Here is a 17,699-nt window from a genome sequence, read left to right on the forward strand (position 1 = left end):
ATACAAATGTGATTTTACAACCTGCTCCAGTGATATTTCCACGCACCCCTCCTCCACATCAGTCCTCCCCATGTCCTTCACCGTTCCCCTGTCATCTGCCTTGATGTGTAAGAGTGACAGTCAGGTGGTGGAGAGCGCGTGTCCATGCGGCATCTTCCCTTCAGCACCTGAGCGTTCTCACTGTCCGTCTTGTGCCCAGTGTCCTATAACACCCTCATTATCTCCTAATTACTCTGGACAACAACAGCAACTGGTCGCACAATCAGAAAGAGAACAGAATGTAAATCACATTCATTCTGATTAGTTTTTTTTTCCGTCTACTGGGTGGTGGCATGCTAAATGCTCCCCCAGTGATTGTGGTAATTTAGAGCAATATGGTAATAGGCCTGCTGATGGCCATTTCTCCCCCTCACCAGCCGCTGTTTTTGTCCTTTCATGAGCTGTTGTCAACTAAATTATACTGGACGTTTTATTAGGTGTTTCAGCTCATTGGCCAATCAGTCCACTGATCTCTGATTATGACTTTTTTAAAGCATGATTTAGGCCGTCATTGGCTCATACTGTTTTACTCATATAAGCTAAATAAGGATAGCAGGCCACACTTGTTCTGGCTCTCTCTGGGAGCTGTCCCACTTGTGTTTTTGTCCGCCTGAATCAGTAAATTGATTGTTTGGTAACACTTTAGATTAGGGAATACATATTCACCATTAACTAGGTGTTTACTAAGATATATAAGTCACATACAAGCCTTTTATTAGTAATCATTAAGCACGTATTAACACCTTATTCTACATAACCTTATTCTACCTCTATTAGGACACAAATTAAGATTTTTCCTACATAAGGTGTTAATACGCCTGTAATGGTTATACACACAGGCATAAAGCAGACATGCCTTTTTTTAAATAATAAATCTTGTTTGTTATTCATTATTTAGAAGGGAGATTTCAATTATAAACCTGTTATATTATAGGTGGAAACATTTCTTAAGACCTCCTCTGATGTTCAGGACCTTAAATGGTATAAATATGAATATAAACGTTGATGTGCACAACCATGCGTGTTATATCATGCATTTTTTTTAAAAGATTCAGTTGACGCTGATCATAAACTACACATGAGCAACATAGTGATGACAAACAGGACAGCAAAGCGCATTTATCTTTTGGCTGTCAGCATAATATCCCGTTCGTCATGAGCGTTTTTAGCTATACCCTTACTTTTTTTACTTGGGACAGCACTCAATATATTTGATTTCACCTTGCTATTCACCTTCTTTTTTATATAACTCAGGTCCATTGTGCTGTCGTTGATTTTGTCACATTTTGGGTATGGTGTCAATTCGCCCTTTCTTAGTGTAACGTGTGAAATTGGCTTTATTCTTATTGAAGTGTAAGCAGTAGAACACTAGTGTGAACAATGTATGCAAACAATGAGATTCTCTTGAGTGTCCATCCATCCATCCATCCATCCCTCCCTCCTCCACCCATGCGGGGCTGGTGTCTGGTGTTTATAGGCTTCCTCAGCAGGCAGGGTTGTTTAACGAGGGCAGGGGGACACTGTGGCACTAATTGCTGCGCGTGATTTATGCCAGGCCAGGACCAGGCAGGAACACAGGCAGACAATGGTACTTTGAGAGCAGATGCTTTGCCCAATATTTACTTAACCCTGTGCTGGCGGCCCTGGCACTATAGTGCCACTGACGACGTGTCTATTGGGAGCCATTTCACCGCTCGCTGTTATACGCAGTACAGCGGCAGCACTGGCTCCAAAGTGGGGGTGTGAGCAATATGGGAGGGTAGATTGAAGCAATTAGAAAGAAGAACTTGATTGGTCTCCTGATAATTTGTCTATCCAGGAGGAATTGTTGCTAGGTGATATGATGACACAAAACCTGTTTTCACAAAAGTAGGTGAGGAAACAAATAGTAAACATAGGAAAGTAAGTATATATAGTTAAGTGAAGGTTTTTTCTTCTTCTACATGGACACACAGAGAGTCCTTCATGGTGATTATTAGCATATTGAGTGTTGTTCTATATCGAGCAGCACGATTTGTACAGCGCTCACTCTTCTGTCGCGTGTTCTGTGCAGTGATAGACACTTCCGTCCCACGCCTGTCTGCCTGGCTCATCTCGAGTGATAGTGTGAGACATCTTGGGATTCGGAATCTGCAACTCAATTAGTCACACCTCAGTGTAATTAGCAGCGTAAGGTGATAAAGTATAGCACGTCAGATCAATATTATGTTGAATACTGACAGTTGAATGTCTGTTTGTATTGTTTAATTATGAGACCATATTCTTATGCTTCAATCTTATCTCAGTGAGGCTTTTACCTAAAGGATATATATATAAATCTTCTCACTGTGTATGAGAAACAAAACAAACCACGTAGCCACATGCAAAATGGAGACGATTGGAGGGGAAACATGGCTAGAAAATAAAAGAGGAGAGCCTGATTCTGTCTCCAAAGCAACATTGATTGATATTCTTCAGGTGGAGCAGCTGTCAAGCAGCCTGACCACTGCAAGCTAATGCTCTGCGGGGAGAGTGGGGGGTGGCGGAGAAAGAAGGGAGGTGGGGGGAGGGAGGGAAGGGAAACACCGAGGAAAAAAGGCAAGAGATGAAAAGCAAGGAGACAGAGTGGACAGCTACAAAGAGGGAGAAAGGGAGGGTGAAGGGAGATGAAATTGAAAAGCAGTAATATCAAGGAAAAGGAGAGATGTGTTTTTTTTTTTTATTGTGATTTTGTGTCATTGTCGGAAGAGAGGCAGCTGCAGTGAGAACGTGGTTACATGTCATGGTCACGTCATCCTGTAAATACGCTTGTGCATTCTAGCTACCAAAGATGTAACAGGGATAAAAGGTGCGAGGAGTCCGTTTGTTATAGACTCTAGTGGTTGATAATGAAATATGCCATTTCACTTACTAGGTGACACAGTGGTACAGTGGCTAGCATTTGTGCCTCACAGCAAGAAGGTCACCTCCCCCCACCTTGACCCTCAGCCATGACGGAGAGTCCTTTTGTGTGCTCCCATCTTCCTGTGTGCATCCAATCCAATACAATCCAGCTTTATTTATAAAGACAACAACAGCTGAAACAGAGTGCTGTACATCACCCTCATCGACCTAAGAACAAGAAACAAAAAAAAAAATACTGGAGAAAATATAAAAAACAACACAAACAAACAGCTCACACAATAAAACTATAAAAAAGATAAAAACCAACGTCTTATACTGGGTAGAAAGCCAAAGAGTAAAAATGGGTTTTAAGATGCTTAAAAGATGCTCAAGATGCTTAAGATTGGGACTTTACATTGACCGTAGCTGGAGTTTTAGAGTAAACAACTGTTTGTCTCTGTATGCCTTTTGTCATTTTAGCTCCAGCCCTTATGTGACCCTCATGTGGAGAATAAAGCCATAGAAAATGAATACATTTTAATAATTTTTTTGGATGTACCTTTTAATTGTTTCACCTTTACAGAAATCTAAAAAATATATATTTTAATTCAGGTTCCAGAACTAAATCCTAACTAAAGAGTGGAACAGTTTGGTGTTGTAAAGTATATTTTTTTGCATTTTCCATTAGGAATAGTACAGAAATAGCCCGCCCTTTCCTTGGGGTACCGGAGTGAAATGGTACGATGTGGTTAGACCGGCTCCACCTAACGACAGTCAGGGGATTGCCAACAGAAAAAAAGTCACTCCCTTGTGATCAGTGTAAACACCCAATGGAAGTCGAGGCAAACGCCCGCGGTCTATTCTCATACAAAGCTTTGATGTCTTGTCGTGAAAAACAACCACAAACCGGGCAAGAACAAGAGCAAGTGCTGGATGTACTCCATTGTTGTCTGTTGTTGTGCGCGGTCATCGGGCACAGCCCACACCCTGCCTAACAAGTAAAGGTACCGTTCCAAACTGTACCGTACATGTTGGAAACACAGCATATTTGTACAATTTGAAATGTACCAGTACTGTATGAGACATTATCTGCTCATAGCTTTTGTTCCAACCCCTCATTAGTAACATGCAATGCGAGAACATATATATATATATATATATATGATTATGCAAATGAATGTGGCTCTTAGTGAAAGGAGCTTTTATTTTATTGTAACTGCAGCAGATTCTGAAACATTTAAAAAGAGGTTGATCCAAAGCAGGGCCTTGGTGAAAGAGGATCCTCTACCCACAAGCCTCTGTCGTTTTCCTTGATAAACATGTTTATCAGTTTACATCTGCGTCTGCAAATTACTTCAACATCTGAACGGGTTTAAGAGACTCCCACAGATCAGTATAATTATTGGCATTTTTCATGTTTTGCATCTTGATTAGCAGGTAAATTAGGGAACAATTTAAGCAAACAATCTTAATAAGCTTGACAAACAGCTGTTAAAAATAGTATTTTAAGAGTATTTGGGTAATTCTCATTCTACTAAACTACCCAATTGCATTTAATGTACTGTAGTTATTAGTGCAACCATTTCCTGCTACAACAAAATCACATTAATGTACTAGTAGCAATAATAATTAAATAGTATGTTTTATAATATGTAACAGAGGAAGAGAAGAGAAGTTTTCCCAAATGTCATAATAATACTAATAATGTTCATGTAAGTTGAAAAAGGCACTTATTTGTAAATATTATACATGTGCATGTATTTTATCAAAGTACAAAGTAATTAAAAAGGTTGTTGTTTAAAATCTGGCACAGCGTAAGTAGAACAGGCAAATGTACTCTGATTCTATTAAAATGCAAACAAACAGTAACACACGAGTAAAATTAGCTTGCTCTCTGCTCTCTCTTTTATGAAAAACCAGGTCTTACAGACTGAGACCCAGATTAAATGTCATGTCAACATTGTCGTTTGTGTTGTGTAGCGTTGTAGATGCAGGCTGTTGCTCGGGGCCATGATCAGAGCCGGTGACTCATTAAAGAGCAGCACTCTGTCTCTTCACTTTCTTCAACATAATCACTGTAATGTGGTCTGCAGTCTTTTCCATTTATAGATAATGTCCATACTCGCAGTATGTCACAGTGGTTTAAACCTGTCTGCGGTTACTTTTATATTTTCAATTTGTGATTAGTAATAAAAGAACTTTTGCTGGATTAAAATATCAGATTTTCTCATCAGTCTAATACTAGAAAGGTTCTTACAGTTTGCAGTTTATCATTTATATTATATATGTGGTCCATTGAGGCATTTATTTCATAGTGCCACTCCACTAAAGCCAGTACAGTTGAGAAGGTGTAGTTCAGCACCATGGATAGCTCCACTCAGCTTGTCTATTCAGGGTTCAGTAAAATCTGCTTCATGGGTTGTTTTTCCTCTTATTTATTTTAGATCAACACATTTCAGTGCTCCCATATTCTGATTTCTGTCTTTGACTTTTTTTAAACATTGGAAAATTAGGAAAAATGTTCAAGTATTTTCTTTATGTGGGATTTTACTTTTTTATTTTAGTAGAAAATGAGGCAAGCTCCTGCTTTATATGCAAAACATGGGCTGTGTGTTGTAGATTATCATTCATACTTAGTTTCAAGTATATTTTTCTTTCAGTTTTTGTCAAGCAGTGACCGCTTGTGTTCTCTTTCGCTCACTCCCTTCCATACGTTTGTCATTCTCCTGCCACTTCCTCATCCCTCCCCTTCACAGTGTGGCTCCTGAATATTTAATGAGCCTGAATTACTGAGGCCCTCAACAGTAATGACGGGAAAATCAGACAATTAAAGCAGAAGGGCTCCAGCTTTAAGTCTCACCTCCCCCAGAGGAGCCAGAGATTATTTAAAGTGGCACACTGTTTGATTATCTAATCCTCCTTGTGCCCCCTCTGCTTTACTCACAGTGCAGCATTGCCTGCTTCACTTGCCACTGCAAATTACCATGAAACACCAATGAGCACTGTGTTTAAGTCCTTGTCCATAAGCGGGAATGTGGTGCCATAAAGTCTCAGGGGAACAGCACTGTGGGAGTAACTCTTTTACACTCAGGTTATCACACTTTATCAAGGGCTTTGAGGGCTTGTCTTGTTCTCACTTAGGAAATATAATTAATAATCGTGTCATGATGTGAACATTTACACGGAAACCACATCGCTGCACATTGAAAATGGCCCTTGTGTGGGCACAAATATTATTTCCAAGTGTGTCTCTGTGCAAGAGAGTGCCTTCATAATAGTTGATATTTCTCTTCTCAAAGTGCCACCAAGGGTATTCAAAGCCTTTCCCTTCCTTTAATTTGACGCTTTCATCGTGGAAGTAGAAATAAAACCATGAAAAACAACACTGTGTGGGACACCCTGATAACCCTGACCTGGTGTATGGCTCTTTGAGGTGAACATCTGCTGGCAGGAAAACACGCTCAACTCTTTCTTTGCTCCCGAAACAAAGCCTGTTTTGTTTGCGGTTTGGCGATAAGTAGAATTGTTGTCAGCTTGACTTATTATCCAGACAAAGTGATGGACTGTGATTGAGTAGATGTTAATAGCTTCCTTTACGCCTGCCAGACACACACACACACACAGATTCTCACACAGACAGAGATGAATATTCATGATTATACAGCTGAGGCTCAACACTGGCTCATTTAGTGTTGGCCAGAGAGAGGCCAATGATAGCGTTGTAAACACAACCATGAGGGGTTTAATGGCGCAACTCTAACTCTAGCACTGGCTAATTAGACACTCACACATAATGCACACAGAGCTATTGTGATGATACTGTGATTTGCCTCCATAGTTTTGACATCACCAGACAATCATTTGTCCGGAAACAACGGAGAGCATAGTGTGCGTCTATGTCAGTGTCGGCAAAATGTATCCTGCGTATGAATACAGACCATTCTTACCCTGTCCAGTATTTGATTTGGTAAATTGTTGATGAGATAGAGTTTCATCGGTGTGCCCACACAGCCAGCTGTGCTTGCACTGCCAATGTTGTTGGGTTGACATGGCAGCTGTTTTTTTTTCCAGTAAGGCAAAGTGCACAGTCACATCCTATAATATTCACATTAGCTATCACTGTATGACTACAAAAAAGGGGCCTCGACCATGCAGACTATCATGTTAACTCCAAACTATCATATATTGGGTAAAATAAATGTGCATTTATCTGTGTTTCTATCCACTGCTGGAAAGCAAATATTTGCAGTTTCTGCATCGACTGTATATCAGTCAAGTAAAAGCACTCTAGGAATCCCTGATTGCATATTATGAAATATGTGCAGAACTAACAGCTGTGTGGCTTCGTAGTTGACTATTTAGACAACTAACTACCGGACTATTTAGACTGTTTAAAAGTGTATTTTTATCATTTTTAAAGGCAAACCTACAGAACTACAGAGCCGCACAAGTAGCAGCAGATCATTGCTGTTCCTGTCACGCATCCATCCAGAGTGAATCTGGAGCTAAGAAGGTGCAGTAGTTGTTGATACATGGTGGTGTTTCATTGCTGCTTCCAGCTACTATTGTAGTAGTATTTGTTTCATGCACTAAGTGGAAGAATGCTGTGGTTTTCTTTCACCGAAATGCAGAAGGGACGTCCCGTGATTTATAAACGTCCTCTTTTATTCACTAAATCTGTTTCTGTTCATTTTTCATTTACCTTTTACAGATACAGCACTTTTACCACCTCCCTCAAGTGTACAAACTTTCCTGTGTTTACATAAAGGGGTTTTTAGGCACAAACGCACAAGAACAAGCTGACAGAAACCCACCTCATGTTTCATAGAGATCTCAGGTGTCTTGTGGAACATTACTTCGAACAGAGACAGGATCTAAAATCCCCCCCCCCTCCTTCTAACATGACAGAGGAATGTGGAGCGGGCCACGAGGCTCAGCGCCTCAGGGTTTTAAGCCTCCCTGTTGCCTCATGATTTGAATATCGCTCAACATCCATTTGCATCTAGTTTTAATAGCAGTTTATTCAGTCAAGCAGAAGATGACAGCTTTATCTGTGGCTGACATATGAGGCTGTTAGCCTTAGGCTAGTATGTGTCTAGTTAATGAGCAGGGGGATGGTGCTGCTGATTAGGAGCAGCCATTTAAAAAAAAAAAAAAAAAAGCAGCCCCCTACTCTGACTCGACTGTGTCACTGGCAGATAGTGTAGGCAGCCACTGCTGCAACTTTGTCATCCAGGTGTGATGAGAAATTAGGCCAGGTGCTCGGTTTGTGTGTTTCCCTGCACTCATTTATTTCTGTAGGTGCGTGGGCCACATGAGCGTGCTTCTGCTTCTGAGGCTTCTGATCCTATAGGTGTACATTTTGTTTCCTTCTTTTCACCCCAAAACCCATTGACCTATTAATCAATGTACCATCAAATTATATCTTGACAATTACACAGTTAAAGTTGAATTTTTGATTACATCAGGATAGAGCAGGATTATTTTCTCGATTCATCTATTTGGACATAAAATGTCATAAAATGTTAAAAAACATTGATCAGTGCTTGTCAAACCTGGAAATGACGATGTTCTCGAATGTTGTGTTTTATCCACAAACCCAAAAAATTTTTTTCTTTATGGAGCAAAGAAACAAAGAAAATGTTCACATTTAAGAAGCTGAAACAATCAAAAATCTTGTTTACATCATGAAAAAAGCTTCAAACCGATTAATTTAGTAATAATTTCAGCTCGAGATCAGGAGCCTGTTTTCTAAAGAGCAGATATTGTAAGCGTAAGAGCCTAACATTCGACCTTTAAATGTCTTATTTTGATGATGCATAGCTGAAAACAAAGAACTGAAAAGCCCAGAACTATAATATTTGGCTATTTCTGTTTGTTCAGAGTTTTAAAAGTGGAACTAAACCCAGTCCTCTGCAGCTAACCCAGAAGAAAAAGTGGACTATAATAGCGCATTTCAATACTTTACTATACTAACTATGAAGATGTGCATCTGAATCAATAAATAACATAACCATATGTTAAGGATTTAGCTACAGATTAAGCAGAAGCAGTGGAAGTATAATATAATATAATATAAATAAAGATTTTGGCAGAATAATTTCTGTAACATCCTTTGTGAAAGCATTTCAACTTTTTACAGTGTCATACATGCACACGTGTGCTTCTCCGCCTCTCCACCATTTACAGCACTGGGAGTCGTGCTTGCTAAGGGAATGGCGGCCAGTACGTTGCTACGGCAACCTCCCCAGCAGCTGTCATTGTGCCCTCTGTAAGAATGACAAATGATTTTTATTAGACAGGCTCCGAATCGGTGGGATCTCCCCTCTGCATAGAGCTGCTTATCCCCAGCCTGATCAAACTGGAGTCACTCTGCCAATAACTCTAACCAGGCCTAATTACAACACAGGCCCTCCTGGGCTCATCATACACTCATTATTACTCACAGACTGCACCGGCAAATCTGGCGCCAGACAGTGTGTGACATTCTCATAGTGGGAAGCAATGTGGCATTACATATGGTGTTTGGATGGCTGCAGTATCAGATGATTAAAGATAAGGAGCTTGTTAAATGTTTCATTTAACCACACAGGAGTTGAATTGACAGTGTTTTGCATAACCGGAAATATACAACTATATATTTGATATATACATATATATATATATATATATTTGTGTGTGTGTTTTTTTTCTTCATGTCACTCATGCAGATTTACCCAGTCACAATTACCCTAATAATTATTGTGCATGCTTTTTATTGTCATATGCAATTAGAGCTGCAACTAACTCTGATTTTCGTAATCGATTAATCTGTCTATTATTTTATTGATTAATCAATGAATAGTTTGGTCTTTAAAATGTCAGAAAATGTTCAAAAACGTTGATCAGTGTCTGTCAAATCTGGATATGAAGATGTTCTCGAACGTCTTGTTTTGTCTACAAACCAAAATGATTCAGTTTTTAATGATTTCTTTGTTATGTGGAGCAAAGAAATTGGTTATTATTTATTTGGTCAAACTTGTGCGACTTTTAGTGGCCAAGGTGAGTGTGACACTGTGAGCCACAGCCCTCTCCAGGGACCACGCTGCACTCACTAATACACACACAAGACATTCACGCTGCCCACAGAGTGATGAGGAAGCAGTTTTTTATCAGCATTGTTTAGCTGACTCCGTGGGTTTCGTCATAAGCGGCACCCAGACTGTTGTAGACCATGGACGAGACAATTAGAATCTTCTTCCGAAGCAAAGTAGAGCAGGTTCAGATGTATAAGGTCATGTAATAAAATACTGTCGTAATTTTTTCAATGCTAACAAAATGATTTGATGGTAATATAACAACATTTTGCACTTGGTGTGTAGAATTGTGTCGAAAGAATCACAAAAGCTGATAAGGTTTGATCTTTACTTTGAGGAAGACAGGCAAAGGACCGGGTGAGACTGGGTTCCTGCTCAGATCTGTCAGATAGACAGTACTGACATTTTTTTTTGATAATTGCTCTGCATGAGCTGAATTAGCATATGAAAGTTGTCTCTTCTTTTTTTATTTTTTTCCTGCACTGGGAGCACACCGCTGTAAGCTAATTTGTAAGTCATTTTAGATGACAGAGAGTGGTTGTATCCCAGAAGTGCTCTTTCGCTCTTGATCTTTTATTTTCTCTTTCCTCCCCCTCTCTCTTTCTTTCTCCCCTCCCTCCTCCTCCTCCTCCCATGTCACCCTTCCTCTGCTCATGTCTCAATTATAAAACCTGGAATAATTCCAAAGTATTGCAGATAGGCAGATTGAAGTATGGGTCAAAGTGCTCAGCGATGTCATTGTGTTATGCAAGCCTTCTCACTCGTATGTAAACCTGTGTGTCTAGCGATGACACATCCACACAACCGTCCTTGGTGAACGATTTAACAACAGCAATGCAGCACATGCTCGTGATTCAGCCTTTCTTACTCTTTCTATTATGTCTCAGAAGCAATTTCGGTTTCGCCACAAGAGCTGCAAAGCATCCCTGTTTGTACAAAACAAGGAGTCGACTCGCAGGCTCGCCGTGGCTTATATGGGGGATTAATTGAATCTATTGAGTGTGGATCCACAGAAAGGGGACTGTGTGTTTGTGGCACCATTGATGCCAAAGCAGCTGGGTGAGCCAGGGAAAGGGAAAGAGGAGACGACTGATGGTCCTGCGAGCCACCTGGGGTGAAAGTGAAGCCATAGTTTCAGAAATATACACTAATACACCCAGGTGTGGACATGTGTGCTCACTCTCACACACACACACACACTGCAGGAACAGTGGAGGCTGTCTCTTAGGTGGCATTACTATGCAGTAGGTGGACTAGAGAGGAGCAGGGAAAAGTGTAGTGGAGCGCCTTTGATCGTTTTTATTGACCATTTCTGCATGCAGCTGTATGCCGCATAAACACATTGGCACTCAGTTACACGCATGCATGTAAAGAAAACACATTCTGTGCATTTATATACGTGCACAAGCCAGTGGGATCTAAGACACTTGCAGCACTGGTGCGCGCACAAAGGCACAAATGTCCTCCGTTTGCAAAGACATGCTATTGTGCAATGTGCTAGAGGTGAGAATTTGCTGGTTCTTGGAACAATTTTCTGACTATTTTAACACCTGTGCTGCATAGGTATCTGTTACCATCAGAACTATCTATATATAAATGCAATGGACATCTGTCTTGTCTGTCTGTTCATTACATAACTGTGACCATTGGGTCACTTGATGTAAGAGATACTGATAAAAGATTATTTCCCAAACCTACATTTAAACCTGCTTTAATGCCCTCATATATCAAATGTATGCAAAGGTTAGAAATTAATAATGCAGAGCCAATTTGATTCACAGGGAGACAAGAAACAATCACACACTCCCACACGTGAACACCAAGTGTCTGCTTTAACGCACATTTAAAGCACAAGCGTACTCCCCTCTCTCAGCACTGGGCCTTTGTTACAGTGACAGGCAGTCTGCTCTAATGAAAGTTCTGCTCATTCATGAGCCCGCCTTGTCAACGTTTGATGCCAGGCAACTTTCAGAGGCAGGAAGAGCAAGAAAGGAAAGACAGGAGAGACAGCCTGCATTCCTGCCTTGGCAAAAAAAATTGTCTTTCTATGAAAATGAACAGATTTGGTAATATTTTTGTGTCTGTGTCCTGGTAAATGAGCAGAAATTACAGACACATACTTGCAGCGTCGGCTGTGAACTACCTTCCCTGTCCGCCTCGTTTCACCGCTGGTTACCTGTCACACATGAGAGCATCTCGACCACAAGCTGGAAAAAGAAAAAAAAGAAACCTTCAGGATATCAAATCCATGCTCTCTCGTTTCTAACTAGGTCAACACTTGCTCACAATAGCTTCCTCGACACCACACTCCTCTGTGCATTCCTCCTTCTCCTCCTTATTTCACGCTGTCCTCTCAGTCACCCCTTTCTCATTGCAACGTTAATTTAATCTGTAAATACTGTTGGGAGCAATCTGTAATCACTGCATCAATTTTTCTGTGACTGTAACAAACTCAAAGGGTCCTCACAGAAAAAAAAAACTAATCACACATTAGGCTTATTTTTGTTCGTCTGTATCATAAAATATGACCAAATGTAAAGATTCTTAAGCTGCACTATGAGGCCTTTTTCCCCCCTTATTTCAACATGCACAAGCCTTTACAAGCAAGTCTTAATCTGTGTTAAACTGTCATGACAGGGCTTAATGAGAGTAATTCAACAGCCCATAAAGTCTGCATTATATCTGCCAATATTGCCACAGTACTTCCCCATCATCAGCGACATGAAATAGCCCAGCAGCCACCAGCTCCAGCACACATCACTCCTCATAAACACCGACGACCTCTCTCCTCTGCCATGTGTTCGCGCACATTTGCATAACATTAGCATGATATTAGCATGTCTGACCTGTGCAGCCATGCCTTATCAAAGTGCTTTGTGATCCCTGGCTTGCCTGTGCTTTAGTCTGGAGCTGAGAAAAAGAGAGAGAGAGAGAGAGAGAGAGATCCCCTGAGAGAGATGCAGAAAGAGAGAGAGGAGAGCGATGAGCTACATGATAACGAGCCGTGTTACACCGCTGCACAACACACAGCCTTGTCACAGTGCCTCAGAGCTGTGCTGAGCTAAATGGGCTGCAGCAGATGTTTGGTGACTACAATCACACACACATCGCTGCGCCGCGCACCTCACTTGACTTGCAAATATTTGCTAAGAGACTTCAATATTGGATTTTGCTGTGTTTTCTGCTTTTTAGAACGTGGAAGGTTGCGGTTTCGACGCATGAAAACGAGCGTGCGACACACGCTCAAGCTTTTTGTAAGATGTGTATTTGTTGAAAAGTACCTGCTATGTCCTGTAGTAATGAAATCGGAGGATATTGATCTTTTGTCTGTTCCTTTCTGATGTCACACACACACACTGTTTCAGAAATCACTGGCACGTGCACAGTTCAGATTGTACATAAGCAATGTGAGAAGAGATGGGTGCATGTTGCAGCCGCATGGATGACCCAAAGCAGGAAGAGAACAATATATTTTTTAAAAGAAAAGATGGCAGCAAGATTTATTATGCTACTGAGTCCCAGAAAATAACAGAGAGAGTATGGATGCATGCATGAGAGGAGATAAAGGAGGAGGAGATTAGCAAAAGATTAGTCCTTCTGACCGAGCTTCACTCAAGCTTCATTAATGAATGTGTGTATTCTCGCTGTAAGTTTGTGTTTCTTTTAGAAACTTTTATAATAAACCAATTTATTTATTTATTTATCTATTTTTAGTGTCTCGGTTTCTCATCACATCTACGGGAGCCCTGTATATCCTGGATGTGCAAATGGAAGACGGGCTGTACAACTACAGGTGTATGACGCGCCATCGATACACAGGAGAGACCCGGCAGAGCAATAGCGCCCGTCTCATTGTCTCAGGTAAGAGGAGGATGTGCCGAAATATCTGTGTTATATTGTTCATTCTTTACTCTCTCACTCATTGTCTTCCACTTTATCCTCCACATGAGGGTTACATATGGGGGCTGGAGCCAAACCCAACGGACATAGGGCGAAAGGCGGGTTCACAAACAAACAACCATTCACGCACACATTACATGTAATATATGTAGTATACTTAATATGTAATAACACAAGTGAAAAAAAATGAGTCATTAATGTTAATACATATCATGCAAGTCACCCTGTTGTTTTTGGTTTAAAAAGATGACATAAAACCGAAGCATATGGAAATAAATTCCACCTCGTGAAAAAATAGTCTTGATACATTGAGTAGTATGGAGAGTGACAGGAAAATAAACATGAATTAAAGGCAAGATGACATGTGATAAAGGTCACTGGTGCTCTGCCAGCACGAAGACTGTCCCCCCCTTACCTTAAATCATTTAAAGGGACGATGCCGCCGATGTTTCACATAAAAGTACTTTGAAAACTGTGTTTGCTCAAAGTTTACTACACTGTGGATATAAAAGTAGTTTTACTGTTACTCTTTTACACCACCTGCCCATAAGTCATATAGGAAATCATGGTGTGAGACTGTGAGTGTGTCCTTTTATCCACACGACCACTGTTGTTTACCAACTCCCTTCTTCTGAAGATCCCACCAACTCAGCCCCCCACATCCTGGACAGTTTCGAGCGTCGCGAGGTGATGGCGTCTCATCGAGTGGAGTTGCCCTGCAAGGCCTCTGGTCACCCGGCGCCCAAATACCGCTGGCTGAAGGACAACCGGCCGCTGGAGCCCGACACGCGCTTCAGACAGAGTGTGACAGGCCTGCTGATAGAGAGAGCACATCCCAGTGACACGGGGACATATGTGTGCGAGGTGTTGAACAGCTACGGCAATGCTGAGGTGGTTGGCAGACTGCTGGTGAAAGGTCAGTGCTCATGGGCTGTTGTTTAAATCACTGGGGAGGTTTATATCAGTGGTGTGATGCTTCATAACAGTTAACAGCAGGGAAGTCTAATTGGTTTAAGAACGAGATTCCACTCAGTTTGACTCACTCTCACTGATTTGTTTTTGTACCTTGTATGATGCAGTTTGAGATTTTTTTCAAATGTTGCAGATAGCTTATTTAATCTGTCACTGATAAATACATTAGGATGACTCAGAGATATAATTTTAATTTGATTTAATCCAGGGTGTCCCCGCATCCTTAAAAAAGTCTTAAATTCTTGTATCTAAAATGAAGGCCTTGACATGTCTTAAATTCATTAAAAATGTTATATTCTGGTCTTAAATACATTACTCAAAGGTCTCAAATGTAATGTTATATTCTCGCGGGACTTCGAGAAGGTACGGAAGAGGATTAGGGCCACACAGGATAAAAAAACAATTTGCGTTCTGTCAAAATTCTGAGTTTTAAAGTCAGAAATTCTGAGAATATAGTCAGAATTATGACTGTTTAAAGTCAGAATTCTCAGTTTAAAGTCAGAACTCAAATATTTTTTTTCCTGTGTGGCCCTAAACCTCTTCCATAAGAAGGCGACGTAGAGAGATGCTGATTAAATGGTTATCTGCATGCTTGCTATCTTTTCAATGATTATGGTTAAGTGCACATTTTTTGAGAGTTGGCTGGACAAAGTTTTTGAAGTTGACTCGCGTCTGTAATACATTGTAATCCCCCAACTATCGCCTTTATAGTTTTTTCGGTCTTAAATTTTGTTCAAGGTGCCAAGGTCTTAAAAATCTTAAATTTTACTTGCTGAAACCTGATACCCAATCATCAATCTCCCTTTTCCTACAGAAGCCCTGAAGGTCATGGTGAGTCCACGGAAGGTGAAGGGCAGCGTGGGAAGCCAGGTGTCACTGTCCTGCAGTGTCACCGGCTCTGAGGAGTACCAGTTGTCCTGGTACCGAAACGGAGAGCTCATCTACCCCAGTAACAGCGTCCGCATGACCGGCGAGAACAGAGAGAACCTGGTCATGGCTGGTATGGCCAAGAGCGATGGAGGCGCCTATCAGTGTTTTGCCAGACATGGCAAGATGTCAGCGCAGGACTTCGTTCAAGTCATACTGGAAGGTCAGTGTTACCAAATTAGCATGTAATTTATATTTGTTTTGTGTGTGCCACATGTGTGCTCACACTCTCTTCTGGGCTCAGAATGGTGCTTGATTGCTGCAATACACCTGAGGCCCAATCTATTTGATTTGATTCTCTGAAAGAGGGTTGCACACTGTTACAAAAGCTGAGAGTGCTGCAGTGTCTGTGTCACATGACCACCTCAGGATAAGGATAATAATGATAATCGATGATGTTGTGCAACCAGAAAAAGGAGCTGTATTTATTTGCTTTATGCTCTGATTCTGCTTTTTCATCCAATAGCCTTCTAACCCAATTAGCAAACACAATGTACCATTAGAACACTGGAGAGATGGTTGCTGGAAATGGGTCTCTATACACCTATGTACTTATTCAGTGCAGAAATGTTTGTTTCCCTCTCCTTCTACTGACCAGATGGCACCCCCAAGATCCTGACTTCATTCAGCGAGAAGGTCTACAACATCAACGAGTTTGTCTCGCTGTCGTGCATGGTGAAGGGCACGCCAGAGCCGCGGGTGACGTGGACGCTGGACGACGAGCCTGTGATACGAGACAGCCGCCACCGCATTTCCTACTACACCAACACCGAGGGCCACGTGGTCAGCTACCTCAACATCAGCCAGACCCAGGTCCCTGACGGAGGGGTGTACCGCTGCATCTGCAACAACTCGGCCGGGAGAGTTTCCTACCAGGCGCGAATAAACGTAAGAGGTGCTTGTCAAATCAACTCTTCCAGCACATCATCACATATACACATCAACATGTCTTGATATATTCTGCCTTGATCTTTTTCTAATTGAAAGCACATTGGTGTGCAGATGTTAAAGGAATGCCAGACTACGTTTGTCAAGATTTCAACTTTTTGACATGTGTAGAAACCTAGTTATGTAGGTTTAGCATTTGCAGCTTCTATGCGATCCTTCCTCTATTAGTCACTGGAGTCAACATGAACGTCTCGCATGTTCTGTTTCCTACCCAACACCTGCTGATAGCTTTATATTATGGCTGTAGTGTGTTATGGTTGACTGGATCTCTGTCGTCATGTAGGACCGATACCAGTTCACTCACCACTATTACCAGTACAGAGGTACTTTCTGTACTCTGATTTCTTTACTTTGATTGCGTTCATTCTTGCATGTTGTGAGACTAAACAGGGTGATCCTTTAGCCATTTTAGCATTGGTTTCTTGGATACCAAATGCAGCCGAGCAATGAAGATAAATCTCCACAGGTGCCATTGCGGAGAAAGTGTAATGACTCTTTCTCACATCGTTGGCTCCTTAATCGCGCTAAAGAGAGTCGCAACCCAGGATATGCTTGTGCTCAGAGTACACTGCAGAGCCTAGTTAAACTGTTTTCTGCAATGCTTTATAAAAAGAAGCCTAATAACCCAGTTCCCTGATAGACACCGAACTGAGGAAGTCTGTTCTGTTGGTTTTTCCACATGGGTTGAAGTGAGAACAAAATCCAGCCAACATAAGTAATGATATCTATAATAGGTCCATGATTGGAGAAAGTCAGTGACAGCCAGAACTGAACTGGCTCTGACAGGAGACTTAGGTGTATTTTAATAGGAAGGAAAAATAGATCAGATTGAAGTGACGTATCTGTGTGATACTGGTGAAAACCACTGGTTTGGAAAAAGACCAAAAACGCTTATTAATATGTTTCTGTGTCACAAAGCATGGACTTAATATTTGAACTGTTTATTTCTTCTTTAGAGCAAAAATATGTGTTTTA

General features: G+C 41.2%; 1 protein-coding gene across 2 annotated transcripts in view; it reads left to right on the forward strand.

Moving 5' to 3' along the window:
* The window catches only part of dscama (Down syndrome cell adhesion molecule a), a gene marked incomplete at both ends in the record, with an annotated part of 71,762 nt that overhangs the window by 33,760 nt on the left and 20,303 nt on the right, over nt 1-17,699 (forward strand). For both annotated transcript variants that reach the window (XM_083903963.1, XM_083903964.1), the window contains 4 exons: nt 13,692-13,838; nt 14,515-14,793; nt 15,664-15,939; nt 16,375-16,671. In XM_083903963.1, the coding sequence (XP_083760089.1) occupies nt 13,692-13,838; nt 14,515-14,793; nt 15,664-15,939; nt 16,375-16,671 (999 nt within the window). The remainder of the gene's footprint in view (nt 1-13,691; nt 13,839-14,514; nt 14,794-15,663; nt 15,940-16,374; nt 16,672-17,699) is intronic.

The sequence above is a fragment of the Microchirus variegatus genome, assembly GCF_963457635.1.
Source record: "Microchirus variegatus genome assembly, chromosome: 2".
NCBI lineage: Eukaryota > Metazoa > Chordata > Actinopteri > Pleuronectiformes > Soleidae > Microchirus > Microchirus variegatus.